General features: G+C 38.8%; 13 protein-coding genes and 2 non-coding genes across 15 annotated transcripts, besides 2 other annotated features; 7 read left to right on the forward strand and 8 right to left on the reverse strand.

Annotated features, from left to right (window-relative positions):
* Positions 1-192: 192 nt before the first annotated feature.
* Positions 193-801, forward strand: ALG13 (N-acetylglucosaminyldiphosphodolichol N-acetylglucosaminyltransferase catalytic subunit ALG13; the record flags this gene model as incomplete). Its single annotated transcript, NM_001180912.1, has 1 exon — positions 193-801. The coding sequence occupies one exon, from the start codon at positions 193-195 to the stop codon at positions 799-801; it is 609 nt and encodes a 202-aa protein (NP_011468.1).
* Positions 802-934: 133 nt separating this feature from the next.
* Positions 935-1,008, reverse strand: YNCG0018C. The gene has a single exon. It is a non-coding gene; the product is annotated as a tRNA-Val (tRNA).
* An 88-nt stretch (positions 1,009-1,096) lies between these two features.
* Positions 1,097-1,366: a long terminal repeat (Ty1 LTR).
* A 1,376-nt stretch (positions 1,367-2,742) lies between these two features.
* Positions 2,743-4,371, forward strand: RIM8 (Rim8p; the record flags this gene model as incomplete). Its single annotated transcript, NM_001180910.3, has 1 exon — positions 2,743-4,371. The coding sequence occupies one exon, from the start codon at positions 2,743-2,745 to the stop codon at positions 4,369-4,371; it is 1,629 nt and encodes a 542-aa protein (NP_011470.4).
* A 415-nt stretch (positions 4,372-4,786) lies between these two features.
* On the reverse strand, positions 4,787-5,677 carry RNA15 (Rna15p; the record flags this gene model as incomplete). Its single annotated transcript, NM_001180909.1, has 1 exon — positions 4,787-5,677. The coding sequence occupies one exon, from the start codon at positions 5,675-5,677 to the stop codon at positions 4,787-4,789; it is 891 nt and encodes a 296-aa protein (NP_011471.1).
* Positions 5,678-6,123: 446 nt separating this feature from the next.
* Positions 6,124-7,053, forward strand: DST1 (transcription elongation factor DST1; the record flags this gene model as incomplete). Its single annotated transcript, NM_001180908.1, has 1 exon — positions 6,124-7,053. One exon carries the CDS (start codon positions 6,124-6,126, stop codon positions 7,051-7,053), a length of 930 nt encoding a protein of 309 aa, NP_011472.1.
* Positions 7,054-7,344: 291 nt separating this feature from the next.
* YGL041C-B (uncharacterized protein) lies at positions 7,345-7,527 on the reverse strand (the record flags this gene model as incomplete). The annotated part of the gene is made up of 1 exon (NM_001184550.1): positions 7,345-7,527. One exon carries the CDS (start codon positions 7,525-7,527, stop codon positions 7,345-7,347), a length of 183 nt encoding a protein of 60 aa, NP_878074.1.
* DPC13 (Dpc13p) lies at positions 7,466-7,930 on the forward strand (the record flags this gene model as incomplete). The annotated part of the gene is made up of 1 exon (NM_001184647.4): positions 7,466-7,930. The coding sequence occupies one exon, from the start codon at positions 7,466-7,468 to the stop codon at positions 7,928-7,930; it is 465 nt and encodes a 154-aa protein (NP_001106172.4).
* Positions 7,931-8,167: 237 nt separating this feature from the next.
* On the reverse strand, positions 8,168-9,196 carry HEM2 (porphobilinogen synthase HEM2; the record flags this gene model as incomplete). The annotated part of the gene is made up of 1 exon (NM_001180905.1): positions 8,168-9,196. One exon carries the CDS (start codon positions 9,194-9,196, stop codon positions 8,168-8,170), a length of 1,029 nt encoding a protein of 342 aa, NP_011475.1.
* Positions 9,197-9,811: 615 nt separating this feature from the next.
* Positions 9,812-9,920: an origin of replication (ARS718; Autonomously Replicating Sequence).
* Positions 9,921-11,732: 1,812 nt separating this feature from the next.
* SUP54 lies at positions 11,733-11,846 on the forward strand. The gene is made up of 2 exons: positions 11,733-11,770; positions 11,803-11,846. It is a non-coding gene; the product is annotated as a tRNA-Leu (tRNA).
* Positions 11,847-12,601: 755 nt separating this feature from the next.
* YGL039W (carbonyl reductase (NADPH-dependent)) lies at positions 12,602-13,648 on the forward strand (the record flags this gene model as incomplete). Its single annotated transcript, NM_001180904.1, has 1 exon — positions 12,602-13,648. The coding sequence occupies one exon, from the start codon at positions 12,602-12,604 to the stop codon at positions 13,646-13,648; it is 1,047 nt and encodes a 348-aa protein (NP_011476.1).
* A 354-nt stretch (positions 13,649-14,002) lies between these two features.
* Positions 14,003-15,445, reverse strand: OCH1 (initiation-specific alpha-1,6-mannosyltransferase; the record flags this gene model as incomplete). The annotated part of the gene is made up of 1 exon (NM_001180903.1): positions 14,003-15,445. One exon carries the CDS (start codon positions 15,443-15,445, stop codon positions 14,003-14,005), a length of 1,443 nt encoding a protein of 480 aa, NP_011477.1.
* A 492-nt stretch (positions 15,446-15,937) lies between these two features.
* PNC1 (nicotinamidase) lies at positions 15,938-16,588 on the reverse strand (the record flags this gene model as incomplete). The annotated part of the gene is made up of 1 exon (NM_001180902.3): positions 15,938-16,588. The coding sequence occupies one exon, from the start codon at positions 16,586-16,588 to the stop codon at positions 15,938-15,940; it is 651 nt and encodes a 216-aa protein (NP_011478.3).
* A 653-nt stretch (positions 16,589-17,241) lies between these two features.
* VIR1 (Vir1p) lies at positions 17,242-19,971 on the forward strand (the record flags this gene model as incomplete). The annotated part of the gene is made up of 1 exon (NM_001180901.1): positions 17,242-19,971. The coding sequence occupies one exon, from the start codon at positions 17,242-17,244 to the stop codon at positions 19,969-19,971; it is 2,730 nt and encodes a 909-aa protein (NP_011479.1).
* Positions 19,972-20,188: 217 nt separating this feature from the next.
* Positions 20,189-21,703, reverse strand: MIG1 (transcription factor MIG1; the record flags this gene model as incomplete). Its single annotated transcript, NM_001180900.1, has 1 exon — positions 20,189-21,703. The coding sequence occupies one exon, from the start codon at positions 21,701-21,703 to the stop codon at positions 20,189-20,191; it is 1,515 nt and encodes a 504-aa protein (NP_011480.1).
* Positions 21,704-21,854: 151 nt separating this feature from the next.
* Positions 21,855-22,220, reverse strand: YGL034C (uncharacterized protein; the record flags this gene model as incomplete). The annotated part of the gene is made up of 1 exon (NM_001348837.1): positions 21,855-22,220. The coding sequence occupies one exon, from the start codon at positions 22,218-22,220 to the stop codon at positions 21,855-21,857; it is 366 nt and encodes a 121-aa protein (NP_001335778.1).
* Between the last annotated feature and the right edge of the window lie 401 nt (positions 22,221-22,621).

The raw sequence follows: 22,621 nt of genomic DNA on the forward strand, positions 1-22,621 counted from the left end.
CTTTTGCCACCTCGCTCGCATTTTGACAGTTTTAAAATACGAAAATTTCCGAACAAGAATAAGGGTAGAGAAGTATGCAAAATATGATTTCATATTAAAAAACCCAACCGAAGAAAAAGGGAAATAGAAAAACAAGTTTTCAGTCGCAAAAAGAGGTTAAACAAACGAGTCAGAAGCCAGCTCTTTCAAACAATGGGTATTATTGAAGAAAAGGCTCTTTTTGTTACGTGTGGGGCAACGGTGCCATTTCCAAAGCTCGTCTCATGTGTGCTAAGCGACGAATTCTGCCAAGAATTGATTCAATATGGATTCGTACGTCTAATCATTCAGTTTGGGAGAAACTACAGTTCTGAATTTGAGCATTTAGTGCAAGAACGCGGGGGCCAAAGAGAAAGCCAAAAAATTCCAATTGACCAGTTTGGCTGTGGCGACACCGCAAGACAGTATGTCCTGATGAACGGGAAATTAAAGGTGATCGGGTTTGACTTTTCGACCAAGATGCAAAGTATTATACGTGATTATTCAGATTTGGTCATATCACACGCTGGAACGGGCTCTATACTAGATTCTCTACGGTTGAATAAACCGTTGATAGTTTGCGTAAACGATTCTTTGATGGATAACCACCAGCAGCAGATAGCAGACAAGTTTGTAGAGTTGGGCTACGTATGGTCTTGTGCACCCACTGAAACAGGTTTGATAGCTGGTTTACGTGCATCTCAAACAGAGAAACTCAAACCATTCCCAGTTTCTCATAACCCGTCATTTGAGCGATTGCTAGTTGAAACTATATACAGCTAGTTAGTAAGATTTTAAAAGACGAAAAGAACGGAAAGTAGGACAACTACCAAAAAAAAAGATGGAAGGTTTCTTTGGTTAGTTAGCAGTATCCGCGTAATGCCTTAGACGTTTTTGATCAGAAAAAAATAAAACTTGATTTCGCCCAGGATCGAACTGGGGACGTTCTGCGTGTTAAGCAGATGCCATAACCGACTAGACCACGAAACCAGTTTTTTGATGTTTCGTTTAGGGACAAGAGTCCTATGAGAGTCCACTAAAATTCTAAAAATAATTGTATCAACAACCGTCATGCAGCTGTTGTATCAAGAATCGACCACCATCTATAGACTATTGTTCATAGCTGTATTACAATATCATATAAGATGTAAGGATAGAACGTGAAGATCGAGAAACAGTCAGCAGATTTAATGGAAGCTGAAATGCACGGATTGATAATGTAATAGAATAAGTGACAACATAAGAAATGAAAGAAAAAAAATAACATTAATATAATTTAGAAATGTTAGTTTCCTTCTATGAACTCTCGTATCCCTGGGGAGGACTTTCAATATATTCAGTATACCTACCGTTCAAATGATACTCTAAAATATCATCTATTAAGTGGTATTCAGGTTTTTCCCACGCAAGATTGAGTGCGTCAGGCAAAGCCACGATCGCAGATTACTCTCCTAACAATATTAAGATCGTCAAGAACATCCGGTTTTACTCAAGCGCTTAATACAACACGTCGGCTTTCGCTCAACTGCAGTATATTGTGTCTGTAACCTCTCCCGTCAAGTTTGCGCCACGGGCCCAATAACCAACTTCTGCGCCATTGTTACGGAAAAGTGGCCATCTTTGCTATGCTCGTAAGGCTAGCGCTCTCTAAGTACGCCAGCCCAAAAACTCCGTATCGCTCTTCATCGGAATTGCTATATCTACAGCCGACGGGCACTCTATGTATACTCATATCACAGCCACTGTTGCACTACATTATTCGCAGGGACTCCGAGATCGCTGAGCATGTTGCTAAGCAACTTACCAAGGTTGGAATGCATTATATAGTCCGATATAGACCCCGCTCGGACTATATTATATAAATTCAAATAGCACTTTCAACGAGTGTCTTAATCCGTCCTAGTTCCTGCTCTCGCTCCACGTTGTCATCCCACCCATTCGCACGGGTCTTCTGTGCGAATGAGCCACAACGGGGCCGAGTTCAGCGCGTGTCCGCCTACAACGTCCGCCAACTAGTGGCAATTGCTAGGCTACGCCGACCACGCTGACACGCACCGTTCTACTCGCTCTATGCTGCGGTGTGACGTGTGAACGCGCGATCGTTCGCAATCGTATCGTTTGCCAAGAAAAAAAGCCAATCGGAGAATCTGAAAATCGCTATTCGGCTTGCAGGTCGCACGCACTCAGAGTACGAAATGCCAAGTACCGGAATTTCCTTGGCCTTTTTTAAGTTTCTTCTCTTCTATTCTTTTTCCCCTTTCTTTCTTCCTTTGCTATCTGTCTGGTTTAAATAAACATAGTATTTTTTTGTGTCTAAGCCTCTTCCTCTTCTCTCGTACTTGCTCTACTACCACTTTACTTAATCGCCTTTCTTTGTTTTCTTTCTTCGTTATTTGTTCTTGGACTTTTCCGCTCCAATCCCAACGATTGGCTTCAAAACACGTTCTACTGTCTAGCAATTTCTGCAGGTGCCATTTTTCTTAGGCTTATACCCTTTCCTTTTCCCCTTACATTTGATTTCTTCTTCAAAGTTCCTTATAGTATTATTGTCTAAGCTCTATTGAGTCAAAAGTAACAATCTAGACGAAGAAAAAAAAAAAATAGAAAATAGACATCCCCGAATACGCATCATCTCACGCACGTACAAGATTTTAACGTTAAAGCCAAAGTACGCTAGTATAGTATCATCAGCATCACCCTCACTATCGGTAGCATTGACCAAACATGTCGTTACTGAGACTGTGGAACAAAGAATCAAGGGCACCATCAAAAATAAAGAGTCATGGTATTGTTGGCAGTTACGGCAACAGCATGCTGGCCCATAACAACGTGAAGCAATTTCGTATAGACATAGACGAACCGCATAGAGTATGGAAACCGAATGAAAGCATAACCGGAGAAGCGGTCATTGACATAAAGAGAGACATAACTAACGTAGCGATCAAATTATCGCTAGTATGTGAGGTTCGCGTGAAAACGGGGAACAGTCCAACCTCCAAGAATAAGAGAATTGAGAAAACCTTAGAGAAGTCGACGTTTCTTTATGGACAGGACTACGTAAAGACAGCTTTTTCGGCTAAGGAAAAGAAACCGCATGTTGACAAAACCACCATTCTCAATGGTTTAAGCAAGGGGGAACACAGGTTTCCCTTTAGGATACGAATACCACGAGGCAGAGGAATGTTGAGCTCTATAAAGTTCGAAAGGGGCTCGATAACATACTTCCTCTCTTGCACTTTAGAATCCCTCAACAACATCAACGGATTAAAAAAACCGGAAGCAAGATGCGAACGTGAGTTTGCAGTCATAGTTCCGCTGGACGTCTCGAGGCTGCCCAAGCCGAAAACTAAGACAGTGGTTTTACAATCAGCATCTATGGTCCAAAACAAAAAGAACAAATCTACAGAGGACGAATCCTCATCGTATACACAATTAACTCAAAAGTCTACTACTTCTAATTCTTCTAGCAGTTCAGTAAACTCCAAGACGTCCCCCTTACCAAATAAAACGGTGACTATATCCGTAGACATACCGCAGGCTGGATTCATGATTGGTGAAATTATCCCTATAGACGTTAAGATTGACCACTATAAGCCTTTCTATGCCCCTGCGGGTCTCACCACCACTTTGGTGAGGATATGTAGGGTGGGCGGTGCAGGCAAAGATGATCCTATGGAGACTTTCAGAAAAGATATATGTCAGAGTATCTCTCCTATATATATTAACCCTGAAACGTTGCAGTTTCAATCTAGAGTTTATCTGAAAGTGCCCCTTGATGCATTTTCGACCCTTACTACTGTGGGAAAATTTTTCTCCTTCCAATACTATATCGAGGTTATGGTTAACTTATCAAAAAAAAACGTGGTTTACACAGAATCTAATAGAATAATAGGAACTCCTATTGGAGAACAAAATGGCTTGGGCGTAGAGAATAATATCAACCGTATCCAAAGGAAAATGCTACGTATGGTCAATCCAGAAACGTTGGAGAACGATTCTGAGGGTTATGAATCCAGTATATTTTTCAAAGATATGGTAAATGTGGAAAAGCTAAAGAGACTGAGGAATGTAACTGGTATGTCCATAGAAACCGTCATAGGAACGACGAGATCCGAACAGCAGCAATCTGATGCAAGCATCCCATCCCAATCCTCAATCACGGCTCCTCAAAATTCTCCATCGAATTTAAGAGATTGGTTGGCCCCATTAAATGCATATGATAGTGACGATGTTCCAGTTCCAAAGTATTCGCCAAATGATAAAGTCAGTGTACCGTCGGAAGACAAACAAGAACTTGAACAAAAAAGACTACAACAGTTAGAAAGCGATCCTCCCCCTTGTGATGACTATTAAAAAGTGCAGGTAACAAGTCATATACTCGCAGCTTGCGCCGTGTTGGAACTAGGCGCCTTAATCATGTTTGCATATTTCCACTATCCCAGCCACGTAATGATCCATGACATTAACATAGAAAAAAAAAATCGAAGCATGCACAAACCTGAGATTTATATATGTTCATGTGTACTTAATATACGTTTAATGATTAAAACTATAGCCGTCCTCAGGCAAACTGAGATAAGAAACGAAAAAATAGCAGTAACGTAAACGTTATTCTATATTTATAAAGACGTCAAAAAAAAAAGTGATTGTGATATTGAGATGTAAGCTATATACCGAACTTTGAGCTCCCTCACGTGGAAAATATGATAGATTGTTGCCTCATCATTGCGGAACCGCATTTTTTTTTTGTATTTTTGCCTCCCTAGTTTCAAAATGCACCAAATTCTCCCCTTAATGCTTTTTGTTTTAAGTCCCAAATAGCCATCCTTTCATCATCGGGCAAGATAGAAATTTGACTGTCATTCAGTTGTAACACCTGTTTCAGTAGTTCTTTCTGTTTGTTAAGCACAGCTGGATCCACCACCTCGTTCACGCTATTGTTATTCGTAGCCGATGCCTCTTCTTGCGGCCTGGAAGCTAACGGGATCAAATCATCCACTTTACATATCCCATTCGTTAGCAATAATTCAGCCGTAACAAAACTCAACTGTGGACACAGCTCTAATAGCGAAACAGCATCTTCAGGATGCGCTCTTGTCCATTCTTGGAATTTTTGTAAAAATTTCAACTGCACCTCTTTCGGTTTTTTAGCTAGTTCGCTCGATATCATCATAGCAGGGGTGGTCATGTTTATGTTAACGTCGATACCAGAGGGCAATTCTGGAAACTTTTGACTTAGAAAATTGGCATTTCCGCTGTTTTGAAAGTCCGGCCCATTACTATTATTATTATTATTTCCATTGTTGTTATTGTTCCCATTAATGTTGTTGTACTGTTGTTGTTGCTGTTGTGAAACTCCCGATATATCACTATTGCTGGAGTAACCGCATTTCAAAAACCTAGAGCCTAATTGGTATCCATTCAAATTACGTACTGCGCTGGCACTGGACTCTAAATCTCTAAATTCAATAAACGCGTACCCTTTCGACCTACCAGTTTGGGGGTCGAACATCATTTTCAAATTGATCACGGGCCCAACATTACTACATAAATCAAGTATCTGCTCCTCTGTTTGATCGTATGGTATAGAACCCAGATACACCACTCGGGATGGTGGGTTGTTCTGTACCCCCGCATTCACACCGCTCTGCCTATTCATTTTATCGTTTTCGTCTTTTCTTTCAATGTATTGATAATTAACGTGTCTATGTGATGCTATTGGTATATAGCCTTTCTTGTATATCCCTCTAACAATTATTACAAGTGTTTCTGTTTAAAGCAAGTGCTAGAAGTGACTCGGTTCTCTTAGGAAATTCTAAACGCAAGATTTCTCTTATGGTGATTGTAACAATTATGAGATACTTCACTAGCCCACCTTAACTTTACGGACCTTCTTTTGAAACGATGCTTCGAATGACAACGCCTTTTTGATATATAATATCCAATTTCATTATAGGGAAATTTTCAACTCTTACCCGCCCCACTGTGCTGATATGACCAAGTGATCACTCGATGATGGGACTACGTATTGAAAAATATTGAATGAAAAATTACTCAAGCAGCAGAACATTCACAGTGTAGTCAGTCCGCATAAGAGCATTCATCATGGATAGTAAGGAAGTACTGGTACATGTTAAGAATCTAGAAAAGAACAAAAGTAATGATGCTGCAGTTCTAGAAATCTTACATGTCTTGGATAAAGAATTCGTCCCCACTGAAAAGTTACTGAGAGAAACAAAAGTTGGTGTGGAAGTCAACAAGTTTAAAAAATCCACTAATGTAGAGATCAGCAAACTCGTGAAGAAAATGATTAGCTCTTGGAAAGACGCAATTAATAAAAATAAGCGTTCCAGGCAAGCACAGCAGCATCATCAAGATCATGCGCCAGGCAATGCAGAGGACAAGACAACTGTAGGTGAGTCCGTGAATGGTGTTCAACAGCCGGCCTCCTCCCAGTCAGATGCCATGAAACAAGACAAGTACGTCAGCACTAAACCAAGAAATAGTAAGAACGATGGTGTGGATACAGCTATATACCACCACAAATTACGTGATCAGGTACTAAAAGCACTCTACGACGTTTTGGCCAAGGAAAGTGAGCATCCACCTCAATCTATTTTGCATACTGCAAAGGCCATAGAAAGTGAAATGAATAAAGTTAACAACTGTGACACCAACGAAGCCGCTTACAAAGCCAGGTATCGTATAATTTATTCAAACGTCATATCAAAGAATAACCCAGATCTCAAACATAAAATTGCCAACGGTGATATAACACCTGAATTCTTAGCTACATGCGATGCCAAGGATCTGGCACCAGCGCCCTTAAAGCAAAAGATAGAAGAAATTGCCAAGCAAAACTTATACAACGCACAGGGTGCCACCATAGAAAGGTCAGTCACCGATAGATTTACATGTGGTAAATGTAAAGAGAAGAAGGTATCTTACTATCAATTGCAAACAAGATCTGCGGATGAACCATTGACCACTTTCTGTACATGTGAAGCATGTGGTAACAGATGGAAATTCTCTTAGAATAGAAAAAGATGAGAGTAGCCACGGACAGAGCAAAGGAAACAATAGGAGGAAGGGACAGAAAAGCCTGTTCTGACTCTATTCGTAGTAGTATTTGACAGCCGGAATCCAGGAAAAGAAAAAGCCAAACATACAACCATATCCAATTTGTTGAAATGGCATATTCATATACGATGTACATATATACATATACTGCTGGTGTTAATTTTTTTTGTCTGTCTCACGTAAAATCTTTTGTTCGTCCAGTTACTTTTAATTATTTATGATTTTCATGTTTTCTTTATTAATCTTCTATGCATTAAATATGGCTCGGTCAGAACTAAAGAAATACAATTTAAGATGTAACAAAACCGACGAATAAAAAGTTAGAATAAACACAAGAAGCAGAAAGTAGATACTACAGCCACACATAATGCTAAGAGTTATATGGAAGCATAGTTCCAGAGTCACTCGTTCGATAGAACTATCGAACATTTCTACCACTAATCACACCAGGAGTTTAAGGAGGCTTTCCTGGATTTCTCCGAGAAGATTTTACGCTCAATCTTGGGACGACAGACAGCCTAATGACAAAATAGATGCACACATAAAGGTGCAGAAACTCATGGATCAAATAAATTCGAGGCCTAATGTTCTGGAAAAGTTAGAAAAGGTTAGCAATATCATGATCGAAAAAAAATTGGTTAATCTAGATGGGACTTCTGCCAATGAAGAAAATACGATGAAACCATGGCAAATGATTAAGATCTTAATGGACAGAGATCTGAGACACGCTATGAAGGAATTTAAATTGGAATTGGAAAAATCTGGCATACAGTTAGGACCTGAACAACTGGCCCCGCTAATGACCGTTTTAGGCCTTGAGAAGAAAAAATGAGAGGTGAAAGTAAAAAAACATTACCTATCTGTCTTACTAGCGCCTTCCGTGTATAAATATTACGTACTACTACATAAATACTCATTAGGAGGATTACATAATTTCCATTGTATCGTATACTAGGTCGCATCTTTGCATATTATAAAGCTTGCCAAATAGGGATATACTGCCAGCACTGTTACATTTGTCATATTGACATCATTATTTTTACTATTCACAAGGTAAGCACGTTTTTTTTTAGTTTTCTTCATCTAACCAGTCTAGGAACTCAGGAGCCAAATAAGTGATGATTAATCTGGCACCCGCCCTCAAGAAACCTTGATGAGATTCAAAGGCAATTGTCTTCAAATCAACAACACCTTTTTCAGCTGCAGCATGTAACATTGCGTATTCGCCCGACACGTGATATGCGCAGATTGGTAAGTCTTTACAAATTTCACTTGCATCCCTCATTATATCTAAGTAGAAAGTGGAAGGCTTAACAATAATACCGTCGGCACCTTCACTCATATCCCTTTCCAACGCCCTACGTGCCAGGCCACGACCGGCAGGAGGTAATTGGTAACATTTCCTATCACCATTCGAAGGAGCTGAACAAGCAGCATCACGGAATGGCCCATATAGATTACCGCTAAACTTAGCTGCATAGGATAACACGAAGGTCTTGTGAGCCAAGTTTGCATTTATTAAGCCTCGTTTAATATCTCTGATCCTACCATCGATCATATCACTGGGAGCCACACAGTGCGCACCAGCTTTAGCGTAGTTAACTGCCACAGCTGCTAATCTAGAGACACTACGTTCTCTATTAATAGTACCATCATCGTATAGAACCCCGCAATGGCCATGAGAAGTGTATTCACAGAGACAGACATCGCAAATAATATACAGTTCAGGGAAATACTCACGAATGAATTTAATACCTTGAATGACTGGCCCTGCAGGATCGTCAGCCGCTGTACCCACTGGATCCTTGGTACCAGGGATGAGAGGCACACCAAACAAGATCACAGAACGCAAACCCTTGGCCACTAATGGCTTTAAGTAGTCTTTTAGCCTATTTACACCGATTCTATTGATATTAGGTAGAGAGTCAATTTCAGTAAAGTCATCTGGATTATCGGAGATGAATAGCGGAAAAATCAACATGTTCTTAGTCAGTTGACGCTCACTTTGCCACTGTCTCAGCAGTGGGTGATTATAACCACCTGCTAGAACAGATGAGATTTCTGTTGGTTCTGTTTCCAAAAATTCAGCTGTATGCATGGTTTTGTCAATTTTCTAGGTATGAATTACTGGAGTAAGCAATAATATGAGTAAGCAGTAAAACTTTTTTTTATTTGGCTGATTGGGCAAGAAAATCAAAGACAATAGAGTGGCGCATAGATGTTGCTAGCATTTATTAGGTTGCCTTACTCTTATATAAATCAAGCGGGAAGCTTGCCTCAAGCCAATCACCGCACCGAACAGGGATTGCTCGTTTACCCGTATTTTGATTTTTTTTTCACCTTTTCCAATTTTTTTTTCGGCAACAATTTTTTGGATGATTTTTATCGTCGATCTTGGAATGATGATGTATTTCGGCGTCTCTACAAGACCCAATAAAGTAATTCGGTGACACAGGCTTGTAGCAGATAGAAAACGTTCCGAAAGATGGGTTCCAATTGATGTAACACTTCTTTTTTATATATTCATGTGGACGTGTACGCCTTCTTCCCTTCTTTGCCTCTTGTGCCACTGTTAATCCTCTTAAGCATATTGTTTTTATTTACAGACATTGGCTGACTCACCAGAAACTATAATTGACGCTGATTTCTAGTTAATTAAAAATAAAATATATGCAAGAATTAGCACCAGGCAGTCATTTCTGTAAATTGCTTTGTTTTCTATTTCAAATTTGTTTTTTGTATATGTTTCAATGTTCTCGTGACAATGCAGGCTTTTTTTTGTGCGAATTAAAGTAAAGCTAATCAAAACTAAACAATAATTTATCTTGTTCCCGAAAGAGTGGATCATGAGGAGGAAAGCTAACCGTCCAAGATCCTATATAATTTTTGAACTGAAAACCAACTGTTCACCTAGAAGACAGGTATCTGGATATGTAACTACACGCTCTATAAATACAGAAATCGTAAGCTAATCAATATAAATGTAAAAGAAAATAGGAATTGCTGTCGATAGATTTATTTACTTTTGTATTGTCATCTGTGTTCTGTGCCAGTACACCGGACTCGTATGAGCTGTATGGTGTCGTTTCAATAGAATCTACTGTAATAATCACACAGATTAGAAATTATTTTCAAGATTAAATATGACAATACACCTTGGAATAAAAACACAGGATCTAATAGTGGCCCAAAATGAAGCTCGACGTGAAAATAATAGAGCCGTGATTTTAATTTCATGATTGGAAGACGTTTTCAAGGATGGTTAGACTTTGGGTCTGAAAGCACTGTCTCGTAGTCCATATATAAAGAAAATCTTATGGGAAACTGGTTACATTCTAATGATTTTAGCAACAAGTTGCAGCTAAGAGTTTGAATATCTGAACGAAGTTGTCGGTACTTCTGCCACTATCAGTATAAATAATTGCCGCCGTTCCATGATATGGAGAGCATGGCAAGGTTTACTCTGATCTTGGCCATTCTTCATTAATTTGTCGTGTGAAATGCGCAGTAATCAACCAATTTTCTGTCAGCGGTATTTGAAGCCCTAAGATGACACAAATGAGAAAGCGTTTTCTCAACTAGTAATGCCAAATTCCTCCCTTCTATAAAAAGCCCCTAACTCCGCTGCATTCAATTGCATTTTTCATTAAAAGAATACCTTGAATAAAACCATGCGGGAACATATAGATATATAAAGCAGAACATTTTTGCTCAAGAACAGAAAGTTCCAATGGTTATCTATAGGTTCCGTTTCAGCTTTACGTACCTCCCAGTCAAGGTACGATTCAAAGCCTTTTAATTTTTTATCCCAAATAGAGCACGATGTCGCAATCTTCTGAGTGTTAAACTGTCGCCAAATCTGTATTTGGGTATAGCCATTTCTTCCAAAATTGCTAGGAATGGCCTTATAAGCTATATTGTGCTTGTGCTTGCGTTTGCGTTTGCATTTTTTTTTTTGTTATTTTATTACTTCGTCACAAGGGGTACAAGAGAACTCTTATCCAACTGACCACAGCTTTGTCACTAATTTCTCTCCAGAGGGGAATGTCCCTTTGAGATTATCGAACAGGAATGATTGGATCTATTGCACTAAAATGACCCAAAAACGCTCTAGTCCATGCTGCATCCTATCTTCCATCAATACAGAAAATAACAGAAGGTTCATCAGCTCATATATAGAGAAGAAAGAAAAGAAAGAAAAAAAACTCTGTGTAGTGTAATACAACTGACTAACGCACCCACCGAAAGAGGGTCCACGAGGAATAGACAGTGCATTATACAGAACGTGCTGAAAATGTAGAACCTTCCTTGTGAATTTTACTCCTTGTACTTCCTGAGATAATATATGACCTTCTGAAAGGTAAAAGAGCGACCTTGATCCTGCAAATTTAGCGAATATTTGAATCGATTTTCATATTTTTTCTATATTAAAGCCCAACTACTGGGACCGAATATTTTCCCCTACAAAGGCTAGAAGACGGTGAAGCCTTCTTGTAATTTTTATTTCGTTTTAGTTTAGTTACAAAGTGCTTTTGCCATTGCATAGACGAGCAGCTTATCCCATAATGAATAAATTCTATTCAAACTAATAATAACTAATAGTTGCTATAGTCACACCTTTTCAACAGATAAGTGGTTGTTTGGCCGAGCGGTCTAAGGCGCCTGATTCAAGAAATATCTTGACCGCAGTTAACTGTGGGAATACTCAGGTATCGTAAGATGCAAGAGTTCGAATCTCTTAGCAACCATTATTTTTTTCCATTTAAAATGATCTTTTTACCGACCAGGCGTCACTAACCACGAAAACATAGTTTAAGGTATTTTCCGTTTTAGGCGCAATGAATATACTGCAACGTGCCTATTGAATCCTATTCGAAATCACCTCCAAAGTTATGTTGCCGATTAGGCAAATACTCTAAAAGTATAGTACTAAAGAACTACGTAAAGGTAAAATAAAACACCTGAATTTCATTTCTGAAATGAAGTACCATCATGAAATATGATGAAAGTCAAGACTCGTTGGGTCAATATACACCACAAAAAAAGGTACACACGAATGGTTTAACCCTTTCGGTTCCTTCTGTAAATCGAAAAATGCCCTTTATACAGCGGGTTGGTCTCCCATCAAAGTTGAGAAGCGATTAGAAATTAGGTTACCTAATGAATCCATAAATAAATGGAAAACGCTATTTTGTTCGAACGATGGAATAAAAATATGAACGGGTGTCATTGAAATTCGGTGTATTTTTTGATCGGGCCTGATCTGGCTCGGGTTTGGCACAATTTGGCTTGGTTAGTTCGGCAAAGCTTATTTAAAGAACCTTTTTGGATAGCCAATTGAGAGACTTGAAATAGAAAGATCGTAAGTATTTTTATGAACGCAAAATCAATCTTGGTAGCCCAGTTAGTTTCTCTTCACTAATTCCGGAGAACAAAAACATATCATACGATTGTGTGAGATTCAACAAAAATCGATCAGAAATTTTTTTTGAACAGAATAGTCATGACTACTGAAAAAACCGTTGTTTTTGTTTCTGGTGCTACTGGTTTCATTGCTCTACACGTAGTGGACGATTTATTAAAAACTGGTTACAAGGTCATCGGTTCGGGTAGGTCCCAAGAAAAGAATGATGGATTGCTGAAAAAATTTAAGAGCAATCCCAACCTTTCAATGGAGATTGTCGAAGACATTGCTGCTCCAAACGCTTTTGACAAAGTTTTTCAAAAGCACGGCAAAGAGATCAAGGTTGTCTTGCACATAGCTTCTCCGGTTCACTTCAACACCACTGATTTCGAAAAGGATCTGCTAATTCCTGCTGTGAATGGTACCAAGTCCATTCTAGAAGCAATCAAAAATTATGCCGCAGACACAGTCGAAAAAGTCGTTATTACTTCTTCTGTTGCTGCCCTTGCATCTCCCGGAGATATGAAGGACACTAGTTTCGTTGTCAATGAGGAAAGTTGGAACAAAGATACTTGGGAAAGTTGTCAAGCTAACGCGGTTTCCGCATACTGTGGTTCCAAGAAATTTGCTGAAAAAACTGCTTGGGATTTTCTCGAGGAAAACCAATCAAGCATCAAATTTACGCTATCAACCATCAACCCAGGATTTGTTTTTGGCCCTCAGCTATTTGCCGACTCTCTTAGAAATGGAATAAATAGCTCTTCAGCCATTATTGCCAATTTGGTTAGTTATAAATTAGGCGACAATTTTTATAATTACAGTGGTCCTTTTATTGACGTTCGCGATGTTTCAAAAGCTCATTTACTTGCATTTGAGAAACCCGAATGCGCTGGCCAAAGACTATTCTTATGTGAAGATATGTTTTGCTCTCAAGAAGCGCTGGATATCTTGAATGAGGAATTTCCACAGTTAAAAGGCAAGATAGCAACTGGCGAACCTGGTAGCGGCTCAACCTTTTTGACAAAAAACTGCTGCAAGTGCGACAACCGCAAAACCAAAAATTTATTAGGATTCCAATTTAATAAGTTCAGAGATTGCATTGTCGATACTGCCTCGCAATTACTAGAAGTTCAAAGTAAAAGCTAAAATTAAGCTTTCGAGAAAAACTTTCTTTTAACCCCTCTAATCTAAATATAAACATATAGCTTATAGAAATGAATGAATATTTTAAATAGTTACGGATACAAAGAGTTCATTATAGTGCGGGCAGTTAGTACGGTATCGATTTATCATTGGAGATCTGCAGTGTTACAGAAGCACTGCTCACCAGTTGTCTACGGAAGGACGTTGAGATAGTTTTACCACGTTTGAGCTAAAAGTTTCTACCACAAGAGCCTTTATTTGCACATGGCAGTGAATGCATGATTAAGGATATGAAGAAGAAAGGAATAACTAGGAATAAATTTTATTTAGAGAGGGTATGATGAAAGGAGAGCCTCGTTATTTATGACCTGCATTTTTATCAGCATCTTCTTTCCAGCTCCCGCTAAACATGTGCTTTACAAAAGCCATTTTGTCGTCACTAGACTGGGCGCCCATCTGCCCCACATCTGGTGAAAAACTTGTTATTGGTAGAACCATCACATCATCAACGATAACTGGTTCTTTCAAAAAAGAGAAGAATTCCCAGGGCATTGAATTTGACGATTGCAAAGACTCTGATATTTTCTTATAAAATTTTCTTGTTGATTTGGACAGCGTATCGTTATCAACATCTTTTGCTGGTGTGGTGGCACTCTCACTACCTTCTTCGTCGTTCTTGTTTAGGTTTGGGTTGATTAACAAGATATCGCTATTGTATCGGAGCACATTGTTCATGTATTCGAAAATAATGTCGGAGAAAATACCTGGACCCGTCCAATTCATTATATCTGAGCCATCAACATTTTTGTTATTTTTCAATTCGGAGTGTTTGTAGGTCTCATCATGACGTCTTTTGTGCCTATAGTTTACGTTGTAGTCTTCTTCAAATCTTGGATCAATCATTTCACTGACAGGAACTCCTGGGTTTTGTACGCTCGCCAAAGTCGTTGCAGTAATATTTAAGATCAATTCTCTTAGAATTGGGTGACCTGGTTTGGCTTGGATAGTCCATTGACAAAACTGGATCCTACGAGCATACCATTCACTCCAATCATCTCTGTCCGGATCTGCCTCAATGCCGATGACCAAACCTGGCTGGTGTGATATCTCATCACTTGAGAGAAGTGAGGGCTTTGAGTTCTTATAAGGAATAGGTTTATTCAAATCTATTATGTTGTTTAGCCATGACTTATTCTGAGAAGGCCATGAATCAATTGGCTTCAAAAGCATAGTATCCATATCTGAGTAAATACCACCTCTTGCAAATAATAATAGGTACCTTAAAAAATCTGCCTTTAGGATATTTCCAGGCATCAATTTAAACGCTTGGATGACTATCGGAACGGGTGCGTAAAGATTCTCCAAAAAAGGGATAATAGAATCATCCGAAATCAGAGAATATTGGTAATCCGGTGAATACGAACCAGACCATGTTTTTTGATAGGTTCTGAACGAAGAGGGAAAATTCTTATCATCTGCGCCGACTTTCCAGGTCTGCCACACCCTTTGCGGGATGGGGGCCTGAGAGTCGTAGGGAAACGCAAACGATAATTGATCACGTAAATTATGCAATTGATTTTTTTTCTTGTTAACTGTAATTTGTTTCTTCAAATTTATATCTTGTGAATGAGAAGTCGTAGGGAGAAGAGTTTGCTTGAAATCATCTTTGCTAGGGTAAAACTGAGAAAGCAGCCTTTTGTTTGACAAGTGAAATGTCAACAAAGAATAAATAAGAAGTACGGTTACGACTATTGTTTTTGATTTCCTTGTAGCGATCAGGTGGGACAACTTCCTAGACATGATCTCTTCTTTCTTTTACTTGCTTTCTTTTTCCAAATTGCTATTATTGCTCTTGAAATGAAAACGGAATCAAAGAACTAAAACAACCTATCCCTATTAAATATAAAAGGATGCAGATGGGGAGAGAGAATGTGGATTGGCGAGAAATAATGTCGGTATTCGAAGAAGGCAGAAATACTAAAGTGGCTACCAAGCTACCAAACTACCTTAATGCAGAAGTTTTGACGTTGCTGTCCCTGCAACGTGAAAAGTCCAAAAAGGCGCGTTTAGTTGAGGCCCAGCCAAATCTTTTCGCGGTGGGCCGGCCAAATAGTTTAAGCAATTTACCCAAAAAAGAATAAAGAGAGGCGTAAAGACGTTAGTTAATATTTTATTATTCCTTCTCCATATGTCGGAATTCGGTGTACATACATATATATAGATATTGTTATATAGATTTGTGCATTTGCAAGCCACCCTAGTTCATCAGGTTGAAGAAGTATTATTCAGCTCTTATTTATCCACGACATTGATGTTGTGGGCCTTCAACTCTTCCTTAACCTTATTGATGACTTCGGGATCATCGCTGATGGGTCTTGTGTAATCCAGCAGGACAGTGGTCTTATAACCTAGTTCTGCAGCGGAAATGGCGGTGGCTTTGACACAATACTCCAAAGCTACACCGACAATGTAAACCTCGTCTGTATGATGCTTTTCTAAGTACTTGTTCATGTCGGTCTTATGGAAGTTCCAGATGTCGTGGAAGGCGGAGTAGTATTCACGGTCAGTCAAGAAACCCTTGTCGACAATCTTAATATGCTTAGTGACCACTTGGTCCATTATTTGGTCAACCAATTGACTACCCCAGGTGTTTTTCACACAGTGTACGGGCCACAAAATACCCTCTTGCGTGGAATCATCGCCTGGCCTTGGAGAGTGGTAGGTGTATGTTGAATAGGGTTCTTTATCTTTATGGTTCTTTGCGAACGAAATATGTCTGGAAGGGTGCCAATCTCTGGTGACCACAATCCTGTGCCAGTCTCTATCAGCATCTTGCATCAAATCCGAGATAGGATTGATTAATTCCTCACCTTTTGGAACAGTCAAGGAACCTAAAGGTGAAATAAAATCATTTTGCATATCAACAACAATTAAAGTCTTCATTTTTGTACTGTATTTTATTCTTTCTAACAAAGATATAGATAATCGTAAAAGAAAGTTTTGTTTGAAGGTTTCCTCACCTATTGCATCCAACCAGGTACCAGTTAAGAGTACATTGTATATGAAAATATATATATGAGTAATATATATATATATAGTTTTATTAATAACTATTAGCACATCATAATCGTATCTGGAGACACATACATAGTGGGCCAAACGGAAACCCCTGCCCCTTGAAGAACTTTTTTTTCATAATTCACTTTTCCAGTACGTAACACCACGCGGCGCCCCTTTGTGGGGCCTGCCCCTTTTTTTTTTTCTTTCTTTTTTTTCGGAAACATTCCGCGAGATTTCGGCACGTCCCAAATGATATCGAGCTAACACGTATAAAGCGATAACGTATATAACGACGTATGATTTTAGCAACGGAAGACGTTAACAATGACATATGGATATTTATTTATATATATAATATAAAAATTTCATTACCCTGTGTGCCACCTTGATCCTTGACTTAATATATTTTTTTCTGCTTGGATCTCGGCGGCAGTTTTTTCTGTTTCATATAAGGAGGATCGTAGGGAAAGAGGAAAACAAAAGGCATAATTAACCAATAGCAACAATATAAGCAGTACAGAACCCTCACCACCAGAATGCAGAAGTGTGCTGGCCATGCACCACTGGTGACTGCAGCCTCGCGGGTCTCCCAAGACACCGTAGACGCTCTTTTGCAAGCTATTTTAAAGGCCTACCATAAATTAGCTTCGATCGACAGTCACATTAATGATCCTGTTGAAATAGCCTTCAAGCTCATAAACTCTTTTAAGTATCTGCCAATTTCAGGCTCTTCTGTAAAAGATTTTGAGTCGGAACTGCGGGAGTTAGACGTTTTTTCTCCCCTTTTGCAGTCAGCCGTTACTGCTGCTAATAATAGCAATATCATATGGGACCTTATAGCGGTGTTATTTGCATACATTTCCATCCATAAACAGCTCCATCCTTTGATCCTGCACAATCTGAACATATGGAAGGATTTTATGGCAGATAATGACGAAGAAACGGCGACAACCACGGACGGGGACTCAATGAATTTCGGCGTACTGTCGCTTCTTTCCATTGTTCAAAATTTTGAAGAAATAACGCCAAATCTATTTGAGTTTCTAAAGCTCGGTTTGAGATCCACTTTACTCAAGATATGGGTAGCACAATGGCAAAGATACGATCCTTCGGCAACGAACTTAATCAACGGTGATGAGAAAATTTCTAGCTGGATAACAAAGGATTACCAGGTGGATTTTTTTATCATCACTTCATTAGCATCAACGTCCTCATTAGAAGTTTTGCCATCTCATTATTTTGTGTACAAGATCTCTAAAAGGATCTCTCACTTCCCAAATTTAATTGATCCTAAACTATATCGATCTGCAATTTCTACAATAATGGAAAATGGGATTTCAGACAATGGTGGTGGTGAGAACTCCAGCGACAAAATTGATCCGACTGATTTGTCCTTTCACTTACAAGTTTTAATGGAAGTTATTGACCATCCTGAGTTGAATTATTTGCAGGAAAATCGATTAATTTTGTTGCTCGACATTGCATTAAATTATTTAATCCTGGTTCCTACTCACTGTTTACATTCAAACTTTGGTGAATTGGGCTCTACTCAAAGTTTAGCATCCACTTTAAATATCATTCAGTTCCTTCTATCGAAATTCTTAATCAACATGGGCAGTATTTCGCAATTAATTAATCAATACAACAGGAAATGCATCACTACTAATAACATCAATAATAACAACATTAACAACAATGGCGTTATTAATGGTAGTACTAACACCACTAGTACTACTACTACTACCATCACTAATAACAATAATAATAGCAATAATAGCAGTATTAGTAATAATAACAGAAAAATAGACTGGACGCAATCATATCAAACGAGGTACCAAATTCCATACTGGTTTGAGGACTCAATTTTGCCACCAATTCCGCCTATTTCGAAATCGCTTTTCACTTTTGACAAGAACCTAGACCATGAGTCGGATTCAATTATGATTGTAAATGATGTATTACGCTGTTTGAATTTAACCATTCTTTTAATTTCTAAACTTCTAAGGGATTATGATGACCTGAAGATTAACCCACTAATTCAATCATCAGATGATCACAGTAATGAAGACAATCATGTGATAATAGAACAATACATGCAGCTTTATCTCGTTCCATTATTTACTTCATTATTATTGGCCCAACAATTAAAAGACCGAGGCCAAGAACGAGATGAAGGACATAAAGAGAAAGAGGAAAATATAAATCTCATCGGGTCTTCCTCAGTCAAGAAATTATTTTCTCAACTAATTTTTTTTAGCTCTTTGAAATTGTGTGAAAATTTGGTCATAAAGGAAAAAAATTTAGCACTATATCATTTGATCAAATTCGCGACAAAGGTTTCTCTGGATGATTTGATTTTACAAAAAATATCCATAAACTTATTGAATCATTTGTTCTTCCATCAAATTAGGGATGGAAGTGATGATGATAATTTAATTAAAAAGTTATGTTTAAAAAATCAACTTTCTTTCCAAGCTTTGAAAGATTACATCACATTGTGGAATGACGGTTCTGAAGTTTATAATGCATTTTATAAGGAGCTTTTCTATGAAGAGCAACCAAAGATTAAGCCAATAAAACTAACAACATCTGACTTGCTGAAATTATTCCCTGAGGATGTTCAATTTGTGATATCCACTCCACCAAATACAATAACTTCAGCATCAACAAGCGATAATTGTACATCATCACAATCAGCTGCGCAGAAAAATATTGAAAACTTTACTACGTTATCGAAGTACGATGTCTACTCGTCCACATCTTTCATACCGTCCACGTCGAAAAACACTAACACTAACGTTAGTAAGCAGCAGCAGCAGCCTCAAAACTCTACTCCATGTTCTTCCAACAGGTTTTTGTTCAACAAAAGCAGCCTAATTTCTCAGGAAAGTAATGGTAGCAACAATAACAGCGGCACACAAGGACCTGGTTCCATGAATGAGAGTTATTCTCTTGACAATTCATTCAACACAACCAATACCAATATGACGAGACAACCAACCACCTTAACTAGAGCAACCGATGCTATGACTACGGCACCTACGACACCAATTCCATACAAGAACACTAGTGGAAGCAGCAATAACAATCTATGGATTGAATCGCCCATGACAAATTTCAAGGGTTCCACCATCAGTAAAAGTACTAATAAGAGCAAAATGGTTAATACTGGTAAAAATTATATTTTAGGGGGCCACAATAAAGTTAAAAACAACAGTAGAGCTCAATCAATACATATAGATGACTTTGAAAATGAGAACAATTAATTATCTCTGCGGAAGACTAAGACAATCAAAATATGTATTCTTACTATCATAATTAAATATTTTTATCGTTATTAATTATTATTATTATTACTATTATTATTATTATTATTATTATTATTATTATTATTTATTATTTATTAATTATTAATTGTTAATATTATTAATTCTTGTCTATTGTCTTTTGATTTATCTGCACCGCCAAAAACTTGTCAGCGTATCAGTCCATGTGTGGGAAGGGCAACGGTAAACTTCTTATGGGTGGTAATGTTTCCAGTTCTTGAACTTGTGAATCCGACTGAGAAATGGGGGTTTGTTGGGTGGATATAGCAGTATTAATCATATTCACCCTTGGTGACAATAATAACGGGGTTGTACTTAACGAACTACTGGAAGCCATCATTTGATTTTGATTTTGATTTTGACTTTGGTTTGACGTATTTTGTGATTGCAGTAGGGTATGTTGCTCTTGCTGCTGTTGTTGAACGTTCAGTAATCTGTTGTTCAACTCCTTTTGGAAATCAGGAGATGATGAGGAGAAATGCAAGTGATTTTGGTTCATTACATACCCCAAAGTGTGCAAATTCGTACCACTAGTGGATCTACTTAGCATTGTCGTGGGCGTGGAAGTCTTAGATTTCTTTCTTGATTGCTCTTGCAAATAGTCTTGCTCAAGGTTATCGATACTAGAGTTAGACGGGTCCTTTAGTCCGTCTTCTTCATCCTCACCACCAGTAGTAAAATCAGAGTCAGATTCGTTGGTATTTCTTTGGCCAACCAACAAGTCGTTCAAACTTAAAACTGAACTTGGTCTCTTCAACTGTACGGAACTCTGAGTTTGTGCTCTGAGACTTCCATTGTTGTTTGGATTTGCATTGTTCAATCCTTGAAAATCCGTTAAAGATCGCGGCCTTGGTAATATAACAGTGTTGGAATAACGTGGTGAAAGAGAATTTTGTTGTTGTTGTAGTTGTTTCTGTTCAGGACCGTCTATGAAAACAGTCCTTGGCGCACTGCTAGCAATGGGCGTCATCATTTGTAGGGACGATAACGCGTTCAGTTTCAGTCTACTGCCACTATGGCTATTGCTCAACGAAGACAAAGCAGTGGAAGCGGATGAAGTTTGGTAGTTCATATTATTCAGTGCTAAAGAAGGTGGAGGCTTCACCGAGACGGGAATCTTAGCCATCGTTTTGGGAGAAGAAACCATATATGGGTCATTCCCACCACTTTCGCCGATTTCGAATTTGGTTTTTCTACCTTTTCTTGTAGAAGATCGACTTGAATTTTCTTTCGGAGCAATAGCAATAGGAATTAAAGGCGATAGGTGTTGCTGTGGTAATGGCGGTGAAAAATTTGCCGTATTTAAATCTGGTATACTGGTAGCACTAGAACTAGCACTATTTATTGGAGAGCCCACAACCTTCTTCTTTCTGCCTCTTTTACCTCGAGGGTGGGAGTTTGTATGAATTCTTCTGTGTCTCGTCAGTTCATCGCTTCTACTGAACCTTTTCACACATCCGGGGAAGTCACACGCGTGAGGCTTCTCACCTGTATGAATTCTCATGTGTCTCGTCTGATGTTCCAGTCTGTGAAAAGCTCTATGACAGATAGGACAAGCATGTGGTCTTGGCGCCTCTGACTTCGCAGCTACTTTGGACTTGCTTTTACTCTCCTTCAATAGTGACCCATCATCAACGTTAGACACTTGTGTCATTGGATATGGGCTTTGCATGGCTATGGTAGTATGTCGTCTCCACTATACTCAACTCTCGTGTAGTTACAAGCGAGCTAGAATAAATGGCTCTCTTATCTTCGAAATGCTTTACCGGGCTTTCTTACTCTCCTTTGTCTTCGTTAATGAGTACTGGGGTGAAAAAAAAGGGTTATAATAAATAAATTATCCAAGAACGACTATTCTCTTTTCTTTTTTCTGCTTGCTCTTCCCCACTTTTCTCGTCCAGCCTGTTGTAAAAATTTGTTGTTGCTTCTTTCGTATTAGTTTTTCCGAAAGAAAGCGCCGCAGGGCCTTTACCATCACTCCAGGTTTTCCCGGAGTGGGGTGGCAGTCCGCAGTCTCTCGCGAAATCAAAGGCAACAAGCAGACACGTGGAGAAAAGCCAGGAGAACTCAAGAGCTCGAACAAGTATGCTAGCAACTAAACAAGCCGGCCTACGCCACTCTGGAGTTTCTCGCGGGGCCCGGCCGCTACAGGTTTCCTGAGAAGCCATTATAATGGCAACTACATTCATCAACACTCCATAAAATCCTATCGAGTTACACTGCTAGTGTCGCAATTGCGCTTTTCTGCTGCTTAATTGTGGGCCCCAAGCTCTTATCACTTGCTACCATCCTATAAACTGTATGGAATGCCATCACAACTTTCGGAAAAATAAAGCGCTTTTTTACGCTATCAGTGGAGATATTACGAATTAGGCACAGGGAAGAAATAGATAAAAAATTCATGGGGCCAACCCCAGACGTCAATCTTCTACACGTCAAGTTTTGAAAAAAATTAAATAAAAAATAAAAAAAAAAACCGGCGCGAAGGAAACGTGCTGGCTCGCTAACTTCTAGTCTTACTGTACTGACTACCTTCCAGTCCTACTGGTTATACTGCATTGTACGGCAACTTACACACCCCACGCACTTA

The sequence above is a fragment of the Saccharomyces cerevisiae genome, chromosome VII, assembly GCF_000146045.2.
Source record: "Saccharomyces cerevisiae S288C chromosome VII, complete sequence".
In the NCBI taxonomy this organism is placed as follows: domain Eukaryota; kingdom Fungi; phylum Ascomycota; class Saccharomycetes; order Saccharomycetales; family Saccharomycetaceae; genus Saccharomyces; species Saccharomyces cerevisiae.